The sequence below is a fragment of the Bombyx mandarina genome, chromosome 26, assembly GCF_030267445.1.
Source record: "Bombyx mandarina strain Sakado chromosome 26, ASM3026744v2".
Taxonomy (NCBI): domain Eukaryota; kingdom Metazoa; phylum Arthropoda; class Insecta; order Lepidoptera; family Bombycidae; genus Bombyx; species Bombyx mandarina.
Window position 1 is genome coordinate 6,179,728 of NC_143232.1, and position 15,258 is coordinate 6,194,985.

The 15,258-nt window shown below is 37.7% G+C and overlaps 1 protein-coding gene across 2 annotated transcripts in view; it reads right to left on the minus strand.

Annotated features, from left to right (window-relative positions):
• The window catches only part of snu (ABC-type transporter snustorr), a 130,498-nt gene that overhangs the window by 12,196 nt on the left and 103,044 nt on the right, over positions 1 to 15,258 (minus strand). For both annotated transcript variants that reach the window (XM_028172390.2, XM_028172391.2), the window contains 2 exons: positions 9,020 to 9,221; positions 2,406 to 2,520 (listed from right to left, as the gene is read on the minus strand). In XM_028172390.2, coding sequence (XP_028028191.2) covers positions 2,406 to 2,520; positions 9,020 to 9,221 — 317 coding nt within the window. The remainder of the gene's footprint in view (positions 1 to 2,405; positions 2,521 to 9,019; positions 9,222 to 15,258) is intronic.

The following is a 15,258-nucleotide window of genomic DNA, read 5'->3' on the forward strand; positions in this document are numbered from 1 at the left end:
GAGGTGTTGCAAGGCGCGATGCGACGCTCTGCTGCCTTTGCGCTCGATTATCAAACAAATTTATTCTAGTTTCGATTAAAATCATTTTACTATCATAAAAAACTGTACGATATGTCGGAAACAGTAAAATAAAATTAAATACATTAAAATTCAAATGTAATGGTCAAGTTTTCGTAATCCGTAAATGTCGATATACATTTTTATCTTCTAATTGTATAGTCACAGATAGTGTTGGATCGGACGGGCATTGAGATTCGGGAAACATTCGAACTTATTTGCTTGGATTGAGTGATCGGTCATGAGTTGAGGTCGGAGTAGGTGGATTGATTTAAGGTCGTTGACGTCAAACGTAGAGGATAATATGGATATGCCTCCAAAATACCGAAACTTCATGTTTATAGTGATATTTGTTCCGGAATTTTGAAATTAGCATGAATCAGTGTTTAAGGTGAAAAACGTATTAATAATATTAATCTACACTACCAGTGCTAGCGAATGGTGAAAAAAATCAGTATTTTATTTTATACAAAAACACCCTGAAATATCAAACCCGCGTCGTCATGAAGCCTTATGCTTGACTGCTTTTTATCTGAAGGGGCCAGGAACTTTCGTATATACAAACATATGTTGTACGTATGATCGGTTCGTTGACCTAACCGTGCCACTAACCACCACACCGCGCCATCCATTCCCGGTCGCATTAAGGCTTTTAATACGCTTTTATTAGCTTCATACGTATGTTAGTATGTAACGGAATCTTTGAACATGATTCTGACCCTCTTCAAAACGTCGGATTAACTCGAAATTTGGCATAATTATTAAGGACCGATGATAATTCAATATTTTTAACAGTTTGATCCGTTATCCTTACGGATTACGGTTAGGATAATCAGGATTAGCGATTTTTTATTTTCCTGAAACTCGGAGTGTCTGCGTCAAGACCAAGAAGGGAAACTGCCAGGCGCGCGGATCATCTATTTCTCGGATAAGTTATCAAATGATTCAGATGATATTTATGAAAAATTCAATTAAAAAATTCAAAATAAATAATTGTTTAAAAAAATCTAAAAAAAATACGCTTTTATAGAAAATCCAACTAAAAATTAGGAAATAAATTTTAATAAATTTGAATAAAAAATAGTGTAAGAAAAAAATATTTTATTGTAAAAAAAAAGCGTGGGGTGCTTGTCAGGATATTATCAAAATAACTCATATTTGTTCATAATACATTTATAACTATTGATGCCATGCACTCCACGCTTTTTTTTACAATAAAACTCATTTTATATTTAACATTCAAAATCGTGTTTCATTTTCTCGTTTGTTTATGGTGGTTTCAAGTCGACAATTGTCACAAACAAGACTCGATTATATTTATAATATATAAGCCCTCGCTTCGCTTCGGAAACTGTAATTTATTATTGATAGCGGCCCGCTCCGGCTCCGTTCGAGTCTAACAAAAATTTCAACGATATTTGACGTTGTTTTATTTTTTTAAATAAAAGAACACTTATTGCGGCATAACTATAATAGTTAGACATATGCTATCGCGATACTTATTGTAATTAATAATGTGTTCTACAAATTCGTAGTACATTATTTTATCCTATCATCAATAGTTTTCTCAGAGCACGCGGCGTAAAGAATATTTTAGGTAATTTTTTTAAAGCTTGGGTTACATTATTGGAGTTTTAGTAAGGATCCTTAATTTTTTCAAAATAGAATATGGCCTATGTCACTCGGGAACAGTGTAGCTTCCAAATAGTGTTTTTTTTTTTAAATTGGTTCAGTAGCTTCGGAGCCTATTCAATACAAACAAACAAACAAATATTTTCTCTTTATAATATTAGTATAGATTTCTCCACTATTTAATGGATGTTGTGGCGGGTAGCCATCATACAACGCAAGATAATTGACAGATGCCTGAATCTCACTTACGACGTTTTCAAGATAAAGCGCATATATACAAGTTCCGAATCCGAACAACAACATTCGGACCGTCGGTCTACCGAGCAATATCACCCGTTCGGTGGAAGATCTTCCCTTTGTCGTATATCTCCCCAAAATGTTATTATACATATAAACCTTCCTCTTCAATCACTCTATCTATTAAAAAAAATCGCATCAAAATCCGTTGCGTAGTTTTAAAGATTTAAGTATACATACGGACAGATTAGGGACAGAGAAAGCGACTTTGTTTTATAGTATAAAGTAGTGATTTCGGAGGTTGGGAACTATGGTGTTGTGTAGAAACTAGTAGCAATGTGATACGGATCCTAGTGGAAGTAGGTCGAGGAGCCGGATTACCCCTATCTTATGTATCAACAGCCGGACGTAAATCACGTGAGGTCTATCCTAAGATGATATACTGAAAAGTGTCTCATATATCAAAGTTGTTCGCTCACCCTGTTTTCTGGATAGTTTTAGGAAGACATCTTCCAACGATATGCAGCTGTACATTCTAAGTAAGGCCTGTGGGGACTCCTCGGCGAGGAGACGACCGCTCCTCATCAGACCAATCTGAAATAAAACGAAAAATAAAAATTAGGAATATTTTATTATTGAACATGTATTTTCAAGTCAATCGGATGCATAGTTCAGTAGTTATAACGGAACATCCGTAAAAACCACTGTAGATTTATATATTAGTATAGATTGTATAGATGGGTGGACGAGCTCACCGCCCACTTGGTGTTAAGTGGTTACCGGAGCCCATAAACATATACAAGGTAAATGCCGCCACCCACCTTGAGATATGAGTTCTAAGTTCTCAGTATATTTACAACGACTGCCCCACCCTTCAAACCGAAACGCATTACTGCTTCACGGCAGAAATAGGCAGAGTGGTGATACCTACCCGTGCGGACTCACAAGAGGTCCTACCACCAGTAATTACGCAAATTATAATTTTGCGGGTTTCATTTTTATTACACGATGTTATTCCTTCACCGTGGAAGTCAATCGTGAACATTTGTTGAGTACGTATTATATTAGTTAAATTGGTACCCGCCTGCGGGATTCGAACACCGGAGCATCGCTCAACACGAATGCACTGAAAGTATTATCCTTTAGGCCACGACGACTTCAAACATTTTCATCGCCATACGTAAAAAAAACGTTGCTTTGAAGATGTTCACAAATAGGAAGATAAGGTCTGGGTTTAAATTAAAACTAATTAGCAATTTTTTATCTCAATTGTTCTTTTGTTCGTTGGAACGTCACGCAAAAAAAAATATTGTTGTATTCTAAAGAACTTGCGACTTACATTTTAACGGAGGTGTAATTATAAAAACGACCATGTCCGTAAACCAAATAAGGCCAGTATAATGTGAGCTCTCATTTCTAGTCATTTCATAATGTTCATAATCGCAAAAACTTTAATATTTATTTTTGTGTTTTAGAGATCGACCGATATACTATCTTATGCCTCTAATGTTCTGATATATCTTATTACGCAAACATAAATATGTACATGCATTTATTTCGATTCAGAAATGTTAAGATTAAAAATAAAAAATCATCGGTCATTTTATGGTTAATTTTAGCGGAAGATCAAGCACGGAAACTTTTGAATTTCAATACAAAAAAAAAAAAACATCAAGGATACCTACATACATTACGTTATTACTTTTAGCGAAAAAACAACATACCGTATACAAGGCTGATCGCACGACGAATATAAAATGAAACAAAAAATATGTTAATTTCCACGAAAACAGTTGAATAAACTTATCTATAAATATATAAAAATGAATCGCTGTTCGTTAGTCTCGCTAAAACTCGAGAACGGCTAGACCGATTTGGCTAATTTCGGTCTTGAATTATTTGTGGAAGTCCAGAGAAGGTTTAAAAGGTTTAAATAAATATGAAAATGCTCGGATTATAAATAAAAATAACAATCTTGTTTTTCCTTTGATGTATCCCCGTCGGACGGATTCCTTTTGTTTGTTTTAAGTTTATTTTATACAAAAGTTTAGGTCTTTTATTTAACGATTGAAGCACTACGAAGTCTGCCGGGTCAGTTACTAAGCTTATAGATTTGTAATACACAAAAATCGCATGATCATGTCCGTTTGTTTGTTTAAACCGTTTTTTTTTATTGCTGAGTTGGGTGGACTAGCTCACAGCCCACCTGGTGTTAAGGGGTTACTGGAGCCCATAGACATCTACAACGTAAATGCGCCACCCACCTTGAGATATAAGTTCTAAGGTCTCAAGCATAGTTACATTCTGGCATAAAAGCAGGCACAACGATACCACATTGGTGCATGACATGCCAATCCTGCCTGAGCTTTTGAACTATTTGCAGGTGATGAGCTTTTTGGTGCAAGCTTCGTTCGGTGCTTCAGCAAAACAGAACTTGATTGTTGCTACCCGATTACAGTGGATAATAAATAGTTGTATGTCAATTGTAGTTAGCCGTATTGACGACACGCAGAGAAGTTAATTATTAACAATTTACATTTGAGAATCAATTTACTGGTGGTAGGACATTTTGTGAGTCAGCAAGGGTAGGTACCCTGCCTACTTCTGGCGTGAAGCAGTAATACGTTTCAGTTTGAAGGGCAGGGTAGCCGTTGTACTGTTAAAAGTGAGACCTTACCATTCATGTCTTAAGGACCTCTTGTGAGTCCGCACGGGTATGTACCACCCTGCCTCTTTCTGCCGTGAAGCAGTAATGCGTTTCGGTTTGAAGGGTGGGGCAGCCGTTGTAACTATACTGAGACCTTGAACTCATATCTCCCATAACGTCCATGCAATGTATTACAATTAAAATATAGTCAACAGACAAGATCAACGACCTCGTGCTGAAGCGTTCAACAAAATCTGCTGATACATACAACTAGGGAAAGACCAAGTAAGTACCAATTTCTCATTTATTTGTCAACCATTACACATTTATTTTGTTATTAATTATTAAATAACCATTACCGAGTTTTAGTGCTATCAATTTAATTTTGAGAACAGCCTTTTCCTGTCGTCACCATTCAAAATATAAAAAATAAAAGAGAAAATATAACAAGGCGCTAAAGAAGCTGTAGTTGTTATAATAAATAATAAAAAAATTAGGCGAGCGAAACCAGCGGGCAAAGCTTTGTCTCTTAAGCCAGTTCAACTTCGGAGCTCAGACGTCACGTGTACGCGTGGAAAATGCGATGAATTAATTAGCAAAAATATTTAATTTGAAAAACGATTTTATTTTAGAAGCGTCTCAATTAATTCAATTATGTATATCATATAATTTAATGTATGTATATCATTTTATGTGTATGTATATCATTTTACTGGTGGTAGGACCTCTTGTGAGTCCGCACGGGTAGGTACCACCTCCCTGCCTATTTCAGCCGTGAAGCAGTAATGCGTTTCGGTTTGAAGGGTAGGGCAGCCGTTGTAACTATACTGAGACCTTAGAACTTATATCTCAAGGTGCGTGGCGCATTTACGTTGTAGATGTCTATGGGCTCCAGTAACCACTTAACATCAGGTGGGCTGTGAGCTCGTCCAGTCATCTAAGCAATAAAAAAAATCCTTAATCGAATGTTTTTATGATTTTTTGAATCTTCGAGCGACTTTTTTAATTGGCCACTGACTGAGTCAAGCTGACGTTTTCTCTAACAATCTTACTGACGTCAGGATAATGTCACGTACTCTCATCATTTGTATAAAAATGTTATGCTCAATACACGGCTTTGGAATGAGCTCCCCTCCACGGTGTTTCCCGAGCGCTATGACATATCCTTCTTCAAATGAGGCTTGTGAAGAGTACTTAACGGTAGGCAGTGGCTTGGCTCTGCCCCTGGCATTACTGAAGTCCATGTGCGACGGTAACCACTCATTATCAGATGGGCCGTATGCTCGTCTGCCTACTATATTTTTTATATAGCTTAGATGGGTGGATGAGCTGACGCATTACTGCTTCACGGCAGAAACAGGCATTAAAAAAACGTTCTTCTCAAATAATTTTTCCCCCTAGACCCCCCAATTCCCCTATTCCCCCCAAACTGTATCCGGGTAGAATAGAAAGATGACTAAGGCTGACGTTCTCTGAGCATCAAATTTTTTTTAAAGGATTTTATGACCTGGTTACTAAGACTTTTAGGTCATGTCTTAGTTTAATTTATATTTTTATGAAAAATGATATAATAATATGGAGGGATATGAAATGAAGGTGATTAATTTGAGACATTAATCAACTGGGATGAAATTAAATGAAATGAGATGAGTCTGACCATCACAAATACCGATTTAATATTGCTAGCGCGTATACAGCAGTTGTAATTCAATTGACAGTTGAGCAATGGCTTAACAACAGAGGCTCCGTGCTGCTTGTTTTCATCGCGAAGTAATAATGCGATACGTATATGATGGGCTAGGTATACCGACAGACAGAAGCGATTCAATGTTCACTTACGATCTAAAAGGCCGGCATATCATGAACACTAATGAAATGATTGAGGAAGTTTTACGCGTTTTATGTGGTCAGTTAAAAAAAATTAATAGCTAACACAAAAATTAATTAAGTTCTCAATAATTGTAACAACCTATCTTTGTTTGATGTTCTTTTAATTGAATCCATAATTAATTTCAAACTATCGTTTAACGTATTAGGCGCGCCCCGTGGTTCCATCCGTGTTCGATTTGTAATTTTGAAATTATGAAACACGTTGCGTTGTCCCGGTATAACAAACTTACTTGTTGCTGCACGCTCTGAGGGGCGAGCACGAATGACTATCGAAAAAGTATTCGTATTGCTATCGAGAAAAAATGTTATATGAGTTAACTTTTCCGCTATCGACAACGTGAAAAAACTTGAACTAATCACACTGGTCCGTAAATTACCGTCGATTTATACTATACTTAGTCTGGCCATAAATACTGTTACAATTAAAAATAAAAAAAAATTCTATTGCAAATAACTTTTACAGTGTGTTAGTTTAATACATAAATATAAAACAATTTAAAGTATAAAAAGCTTATTCGAAGCGGTCTCCATTGGCTGCAATACAGTTCTTTAAACGTTGAGGTCAGTTATCAATAGAAGCACGCTCTCTTTCCATGGGAAAATTTTTCACTGCCAATCGTACGGATTGTTTTAGGGACTCCAAATTATCATGGTGTTTAGAGCAAGCCGTACTCTCTAAAACTGACCATAAATTATAATCCAGCGGATTAAGATCGGGACTAGACGACGGCCAGTCTTCCGCTCTGATGAAGTCCGAAACGTTCGTTTCCAACCAAGACTGCGTAGACCGAGCTTTATGACCTGGCGCCGAGTCTTGCTGGAAGGACCATTCTTGATTATTGAACATGGTGTTGTTAAGGGGCTTCACTACCTTCTCAAGAATGGTATCTTGATACACTTGTGCCGATGTTTTGATACCTTTTTCACAAAAGTATGGATCAGTCACTCCTTCATAGCTAATACCCCACCAAACCATTACTGAAGTCGGACAGTGCCCACGTTTCACCCTGTCGACTAACTGGGAAGCTTCCTTAGAGCTTTGAGCATAAATAAGGTCATTTTGTTTGTTAAAATGTTGCTCAATCGTAAAAATTTTCTCATCCGTAAACAAACTTTTTCTATGACCTCCCTTTGCGTACCGCTTCAGTAGTTGTTTCGATTTTGCCACCCTATTCTCTTTTAAATTATCAGTTAAGAAATGACCAGTACGTCTCTTATAGGCTGCAAGTCCTAAGTCATCTTTTAAAATACGCGACATGGTTCTAGGTGCTATCTTCATCTCCCGAGATAAAATCTTTTGCTTTCGGACAAGATTTCTTCGAATTCTTTCCCTTCATGCTTTGACCACCTTTTTCGTACGAACACTACGTGAACGGCCAGATCTTTTTCTGTCACAAACAGAGGAGGTCTCATTGCATAGCCCGGTACACAAACATTTTACTAATACCAAGCGTATGGAGAGTTTTAAAAATTGCATTTGGCTTCATACCTACTTTGTGTAATGCAATCACAGCGATTCGGTTCTCTTTATCACCCCACTTCATTTTAATATCGCAAAATATTGTACAATGTATTGGCGCCATAATGAGAAAACTCAATGAGCAATCATATAAAAATGACAGATTCCAAATTCAAATGTAATATTTTGTTTATTATTAATTGTAACAGTATTTATGGCCAGACTAAGTATACAATACATATACAACGCATCGCACCTTTAGAATCAAAGTGGCTTAACTAAATTTTTTATAAATTTCATTTTATACTTCGAACGACCTATGAACATGTATTCTGCGAGTTTGTCCAGAAAAAAAAAAAACTTACTCTTTCCGTCACTTTTAAATCAAGCGATTACCAAAGTATTTTAATCGAAAAACTAAGAAGGGACAATTCTTCAATTACATTTTTGGCGCTAAGCAATAAAAAAAAAGATAGTCGACCACGCCTCTTACGTATTCAAAATAGAATATTAATTTTTGTAACTAAACGTAATTACTTTTCGTTTAGACGCTTGATGACACAGCTCATTTTGAAATTGTTTTCATTGCGTGCACACCGCAACTATCAGATGTGACATTTAAAATGTCATCTATATATTAATACGTGAAGCAAAAACTTTGTACCCCTTTTTACGAAAATTGCGCGGACGGAGGAGTATGAAATTTCCCACACTTATAGAGAATACAGAGAAGGAGTGCACAATTCTAATATTTTTTTTAAATAATGTGTAAAAGATACATTAAATCAATTAAAAAAAACATTACACACACTACATACCATGTATTTGACGCACACACGCATGCATACCTACTATTTATTGTCAAACTTTTGTTCTTCACGTCTGTGGTCAAATTGAGAATAGATTAAATATTGTTTGTCTTTATTAATATTTTTCTTATTTATATTTTTCTATTTCTATTTTTTTGGCGAAATTTGTGATTATAGAAGTATAAAATACAATCATAATAGTGTACAAACTTACAATTCCAATTAGTTAAAGTCGAATTTCGACTACTGCGGGACGTCTAGTTCGATTAGTTAGTACAAGATACTCACGCAGTGCGCCTGCCTGGCCTCCTCAATGTAATGAGTGGTGATAATAACGGTCTTGTCTCCGGAGCTGGTGATCCGAACCAAATGGGTCCAGATCGACTGCCTCAACAGTGGATCCACTCCGACCGTCGGCTCGTCCAAGATCAGGAGTTCGGGGTCGTGCATCAGCGCTACAGCGAACGAGACTCTTCGTTGCTGCCCTCCACTGCGAAACAGGATTTAAATAGAGTAAGCCATACGAGTAGAAGTCGTCGTGGCCTAAAGGATAAAGACGTCCGGTGCATTCGTGTTGAGCGATGCACCAGTGTTCGAATCCCGCAGGCGGGTACCAATTTTTCTAATGAAATACGTACTCAACAAATGTTCACGATTGACTTCCACGGTGAAGGAATTGACATCGTGTAATAAAAATCAAACCCGCAAAAATTATAATTTGCGTAATTACTGGTGGTAGGACCTCTTGTGAGTCCGCACGGGTAGGTACCAGCGCCCTTGCCTATTTCTGCCGTGAAGCAGTAATGTGTTTCACTTTAAAGGGCAGGACAGCCGTTGTAACTATACTGAGATCTTAGAACTGATATCTCAAGGTGAGTGGCGCATTTATGTCGTTGATGTCTATGAGCTCCAGTAACCACTTAACACCAGGTGGGCTGTGAGCTCGTCCACCCATCTAAGCAATAAAAAAAAAGTTTGTAAGAAGACTGAAATAAATATATTTTTTGCTAGGACAAATTTGAACCACTGTCCTGTTTCCGTTGCAAAACAATGCCGTGTTTTCCCTACCTATGCTGATAGCTTTGAGAGACTATTTCAGCTTCTCCTTGACGTGTAGGTGAGCTCACGGGGCTCAAGCCGGGAGTGTTGCTAACACTGGCCCTAGCAAGAGCAGTACTTCGCAGAATCTACCACCGGATCGGAAACGCAACCCACCGAGAAGATCCGGCGAGAAACTCAGTGGGCTGTGTCTTTGTGTTAATTCACTCGTCAACTCGCAAGCAACGGGTTCGACGAGGACTGTGACCGGAAATTGACAGGCTATAGTTTCATCGAATGGGAATATGATTATGAACCGATTTCAGAGTGAGCTGCGTCTCGAGATACCAATATTCATCGGGCGCCATTTAACAATTAATCAAAAGCACAGATTGTCTGGCCCGTCGTGAACTCGATTTATTGACCAGAAGTAAATAAAGGAAAAATCACGTACGGTACTGATGGAATGGTCCGAATGATCGCTACGTGACGTGTTTATACGTTCACTTTACACGGACATGTCAATAATTAGATCGATACCGTGAACGAATTAATTCAATTAATAAAAATATAAATGCCGTATTTTTATAGTACAAATAATAATGTAATACGACGATAATGTACGATAATGTAATACGTAAAATAGTGTAATACGACCACAAACCTTAGTCATGAAACGTATATTTTAGAACAGGATTTATTAAAAAAAAAATTGCTCATATGGGACGAGCTCACAACCCACCTGGTGTTAAGTGGTTACTGGAGCCCATAGACAAAGTAAATGCGGCACCCACCTTGAGATATAAGCTCTAAGGTCTGAGTATAGTTATAACGGCTGCCCCACCATTCAAACCGAAACGCATTACTGCTTCACGGCAGAAATAGGCAGATTGGTGGTGGTACCTATCCGTGCGTACTCACGAGAGGTCCTACCACCAGTAATTACGCAAATTATAATTTTGCGGGTTTTTGATTTTTATTACATGATATCATTCCTTCACCGTGGAAGTCAATCGTGAAGATTTATTAAGTATGTATTTCATTAGAAAAATTGGTACCCGCCTGCGGGATTCGAACACCGGTGCATCGCTCGACACGAATACACCGGGCGTCTTATCCTTTAGGCCACGACGACTTAACGACAGATTTAACTATATATTTTTACACGTATCGCATATTTTTTTATTGTTTGTACAATTTCCTGACACGTCACGTCCGCCAAGGATATGTGTTAGTTTTTTTTACACGAAATTCATATTTACACTGTAGTTTCCTCTGTACATTGAACGTATTTGACCAAAATAATGTTTGTTGAGTACATTTTTTTGTCAGTGTCGTTCGGACGTGCGTCGTTTGGTGATAATTAACGGAAAACATTTGAGGTAAAACGGAGCCATCGTGGTTTGTTCCATGACGAATTATTTGAATATGCAATTTCGAAAAGGGCACCTGTTGCATATTTTGTCAAATACGTTTTTTCATATACATGTAGTTTTGAGGCTTACTCTCTATCCATTTTATAGTAATTCCAGTAATTTTCAATTGCTAATTAACACTAAAATATATCTCAAAATTAATATTTTAAATTTTACACTGATTTAGAAAATATTCAGTTTTTTTTTCATTTCCTGAACATTTTACATTTTCAGAGATGTACCCTTTTCGAAATTGCATATTCATTTGGTTGAAGCATTATTTTAAAAATAATAAATCGTATCAAAACACAATTTTAGGATTGAATAACATGAAAAAGCCCGAGTGAATAAGAAAATTTCTACGTTTTCTCGACTTTATTGATTACATGTTTGTGAGCTTAAGTAGATTATCATATTAAGATTATCATATTTGTAAGCATAAGTAGATTATCATGCATTAATTTAAGATCCTGTTTGTGTGAAAAAATCTTTAGCAGCCCCTATTTATTACGCCAGATCCGATTCTCGATTCTATATTTGTTAATCGATGTGCTTGTGCTTGTCTCGTGTGCATTTCCCAAATTCACACACTAGAAAAAATCATAGCCTCAAGACAGTATTTAAAAGAAATAGTTCAGTTCACACGCAATAATAGCGTAACATTCAGAAGTCTTATATCTCGTTTTCCCGTAGGTAAATTCTATAGATGAACACGTTTGTCTCTTTTTAGTGTCGCTTATTGAGTGTCGTTTCCGTTTCATCGAATTTTAAATCACCACTAAGGTTGTCAGTACAAAAATACTTATCTTATCCGTAGCTACCGAGACCACCAAAGGTTTTTTATTTTTTTATTGCTTAGATGGGTGGACGAGCTCACAGCCCACCTGGATTTAAGTGGTTACTGGAGCCCATAGACATGTATAAATGCGTCACCTACTTTGAGATAAGTTCTAAGGTCTCAGTATAGTTACAACGGCTGCCCCACCCTTCAAACCGAAACGCATTACTGCTTCACGGCAGAAATAGGCAGGGTGGTGGTACCTACCCGTGCGGACTCACAAAAGGTCCTACCACCAGTAAGAATATAGGTATCATTTACGACAAAATGAGGAACACCTGCATTATGTTCTCCAGCGCTATAACACACGTGGCTTAAGAAAAGTAGCGGTTAACGACATCCTAGTCGTGCCACTGACATTAACGGTGTCCATTCCAGCGGCAACCAGCAGTTAAGAACCGAACGCAAACTATCCTTAGATCAAACCATGCGATAGTTTTAGTAACGTTACAAGACTTTCGTTGCCAGATGTCGTGTGTAACATGCTCAAAATGTCGAACGTTTTACGTAATAACACTTTCACATTCATCTCATACACTCTTCAGTTTAGGAACAATGCACGTTTTATTGTATATATGTAACGTTATTAATGGTTCTTTGCGTCTTTGAATTAAGTTTTGTTGTAGTATTATCGAGGCTCTAAGCCACAATGAGTAGTAGTTTGACGGGAGAAATATGAGGGTTGCTACACGTCATACGATCTCATTAGCATATCGTAAGAAGATAAGTGATGTTTAAGCCATTGCATAGCTTTTATCGCGGGCCTTGAGCGCGGCGACCGAATCATGAAATTCCGTAACGAAAAAAACCTTACACCCCTCACTCCGCCTACCATGTAGCTCGCGTTCAACACATTCACACGTTGCGCTTGTGTAGTGTTTGTGAATAAGCGCGTGGCGTGATATCACACTGCATGCGCATCATGAAGTCTGCCCATCTCTCTCTCGCGCGGTCTAGCTTATGAGTGTGAAGGGGACAGTTAAGGTTTTGCTTTTATTAATGTTTAATATAGCGTGGTCTTGTTTTATTATTGTTTTAATATTAAATTATCATTGTCTAATTATAATTGCATAAGTTGATAAAAAATGCTATGCAATAGCTTTACCGCGGCAGTTCCCGAGTGCCTAACGTTTTTTTTTTTTTAATGTTACCCGAACGCCTACAAAAGCAGTTTTTAATTTTCTCGACAAGACCATTCCATCCAATTACTTGTGATGCCGGTGAGTGGTTAGAGCTCACAGGAGGAAACCTATGCGACGGACTAATCAGGCGATATAATACACCTCACTGTATCAATGTACTAGGGCCACTACAGAACAAGGTAGACGATGAGAATACATGAGGCTCGAAATTTATAAATGGAAATTTGCCGGACCGGCACGAGCGTATAATATGCGGCCGGACTTAAACGTGACTCGTCCGCCAGCTATTATATAGAATCGTATTCATATAGAATCGCGTATCATGCTTACATACTTTGTTGCTTCAAAATAGCAAATCATTGTTCGGATTTGCCACTTTCGAGCTTCAGATCGTCTAAATATACTTTCACAAAAACGTTTTCATTGTTCTGTGTGCTTAGCGCGAGTTTTTTAACGTTCACGATAGCGTAAAAGTTAACTCTAAATTGTATGCAGTTGGAACAGCGCCCCTAGCGGCAAACGTAGGCAAACGTTCCAACTCCATACAAATTGGAGTTAACTTTTACGCTATCGAGAACGTTAAAAAACTCGCACTAGGCACACTGTAAGATGATGGGAGGCCAACATGTAACGTTGGAGACGTTAGTTCTAGACTGTACCACGGCCACCACACAAGTAGTCGTGGCCTAAAAGATAAGACGTCCAGTACATTCGTATCTAGCGATGCAACGGTGTTCGAATCCCGCAGATGGGTACCAATTTTTCTAATGAAATACGTACTTAACAAATGTTTACGATTGATTTCCACGATGAAGGAATCACATCGTGTAGTAAAAATCAAACCCGCAAAATTATAATTTGCGTAATCACTGGTGGTAGGACCTCTTGGGAGTCCGCACGGGTAGGTACCACCACCCCGCCTATTTCCGCCGTGAAGCAGTAATGCGTTTCGGATCGAAGGGTGGGGTAGCCGTTGTAACTATACTGAGACCTTAGAACTTATATCTCAAGGTGGGTGGCGCATTTACGTTGTAGATGTCTATGGGCTCCAGTAACCACTTAACACCAGGTGGGCTGTGAGCTCGTCCAACCACTTAAGCAATAAAAAAATAATAAAAAAAAACATTGTGTAATAAAAATCAAACCCGCAGAATTATAATTTGCGTAATTTCTGGTGGTAGGACCTCTTGTGAGTCCGCACGGGTAGGTACCACCACCTTGCCTATTTCTGCCGTAAAGCAGGCTGTGAGCTCGCCCAATAATATAAGCAATAAATAAATAAATCCAACTGCAATGCGTTATCGCTTCGCTGCAAAAACAGATATCTTACAACTAACTTCACCAATAATATTGTCACACAGTAGGTCATTGACGAATCAAACCACTATAATGATTCACACATATTACATTCTAGAATCAAAATAGAATAGTTATTAGAAATAATAGAAATCTATATATATAAAAATGAAACCCGTTTTCCGTTGTCACGACATAACATGAAAACGGCTTGACCGATTTGGCTAATTTAGGTCTTGAATTATTTGTTGAAGTCCAGAGAAGGTTTATATGAAGATAAATATGAAAATGCTCGGAATTAAATAAAAATAACAATTTTGTTTTTCCTTTGATGTGTCCCCCGCCGGACGGATTCCTTTTGTTTTATTTTAAGTTTATCTTAAACAAAAGTTTAGGTCTTTTATTTATCGATTGAGGCAGTACGAAGTCTGCCGGGTCAGCTAGTAGTATAATATATTTAAAAAGGTTTAGCATAATTAGAAAGGTTTAAAATTCGACATGTCACCCCGAACGTCGAGAAAGAGGTAATTTGGTAATTGTCCAGGGAGGAAAAAGAACTAAGCGCAGTTTCGTGTTACCTCATAACTAACAATTTATATAATTTTTTTTTGCTTAGCTTTGTGTCGACAAAGCTCAAGGCCCACCTGGTGTTAAGTGGTTACCGGAGCCCATGGACATCTACAAAGTAAATGCCGCCACCTACCTTGAGACATGAGTTCTAAGGTCTCAGTTTTTATAGTACAACGGCTGCCACACCCTTCAAGCCGAAACGCATTACTGCTTCACGGCCGAAATAAG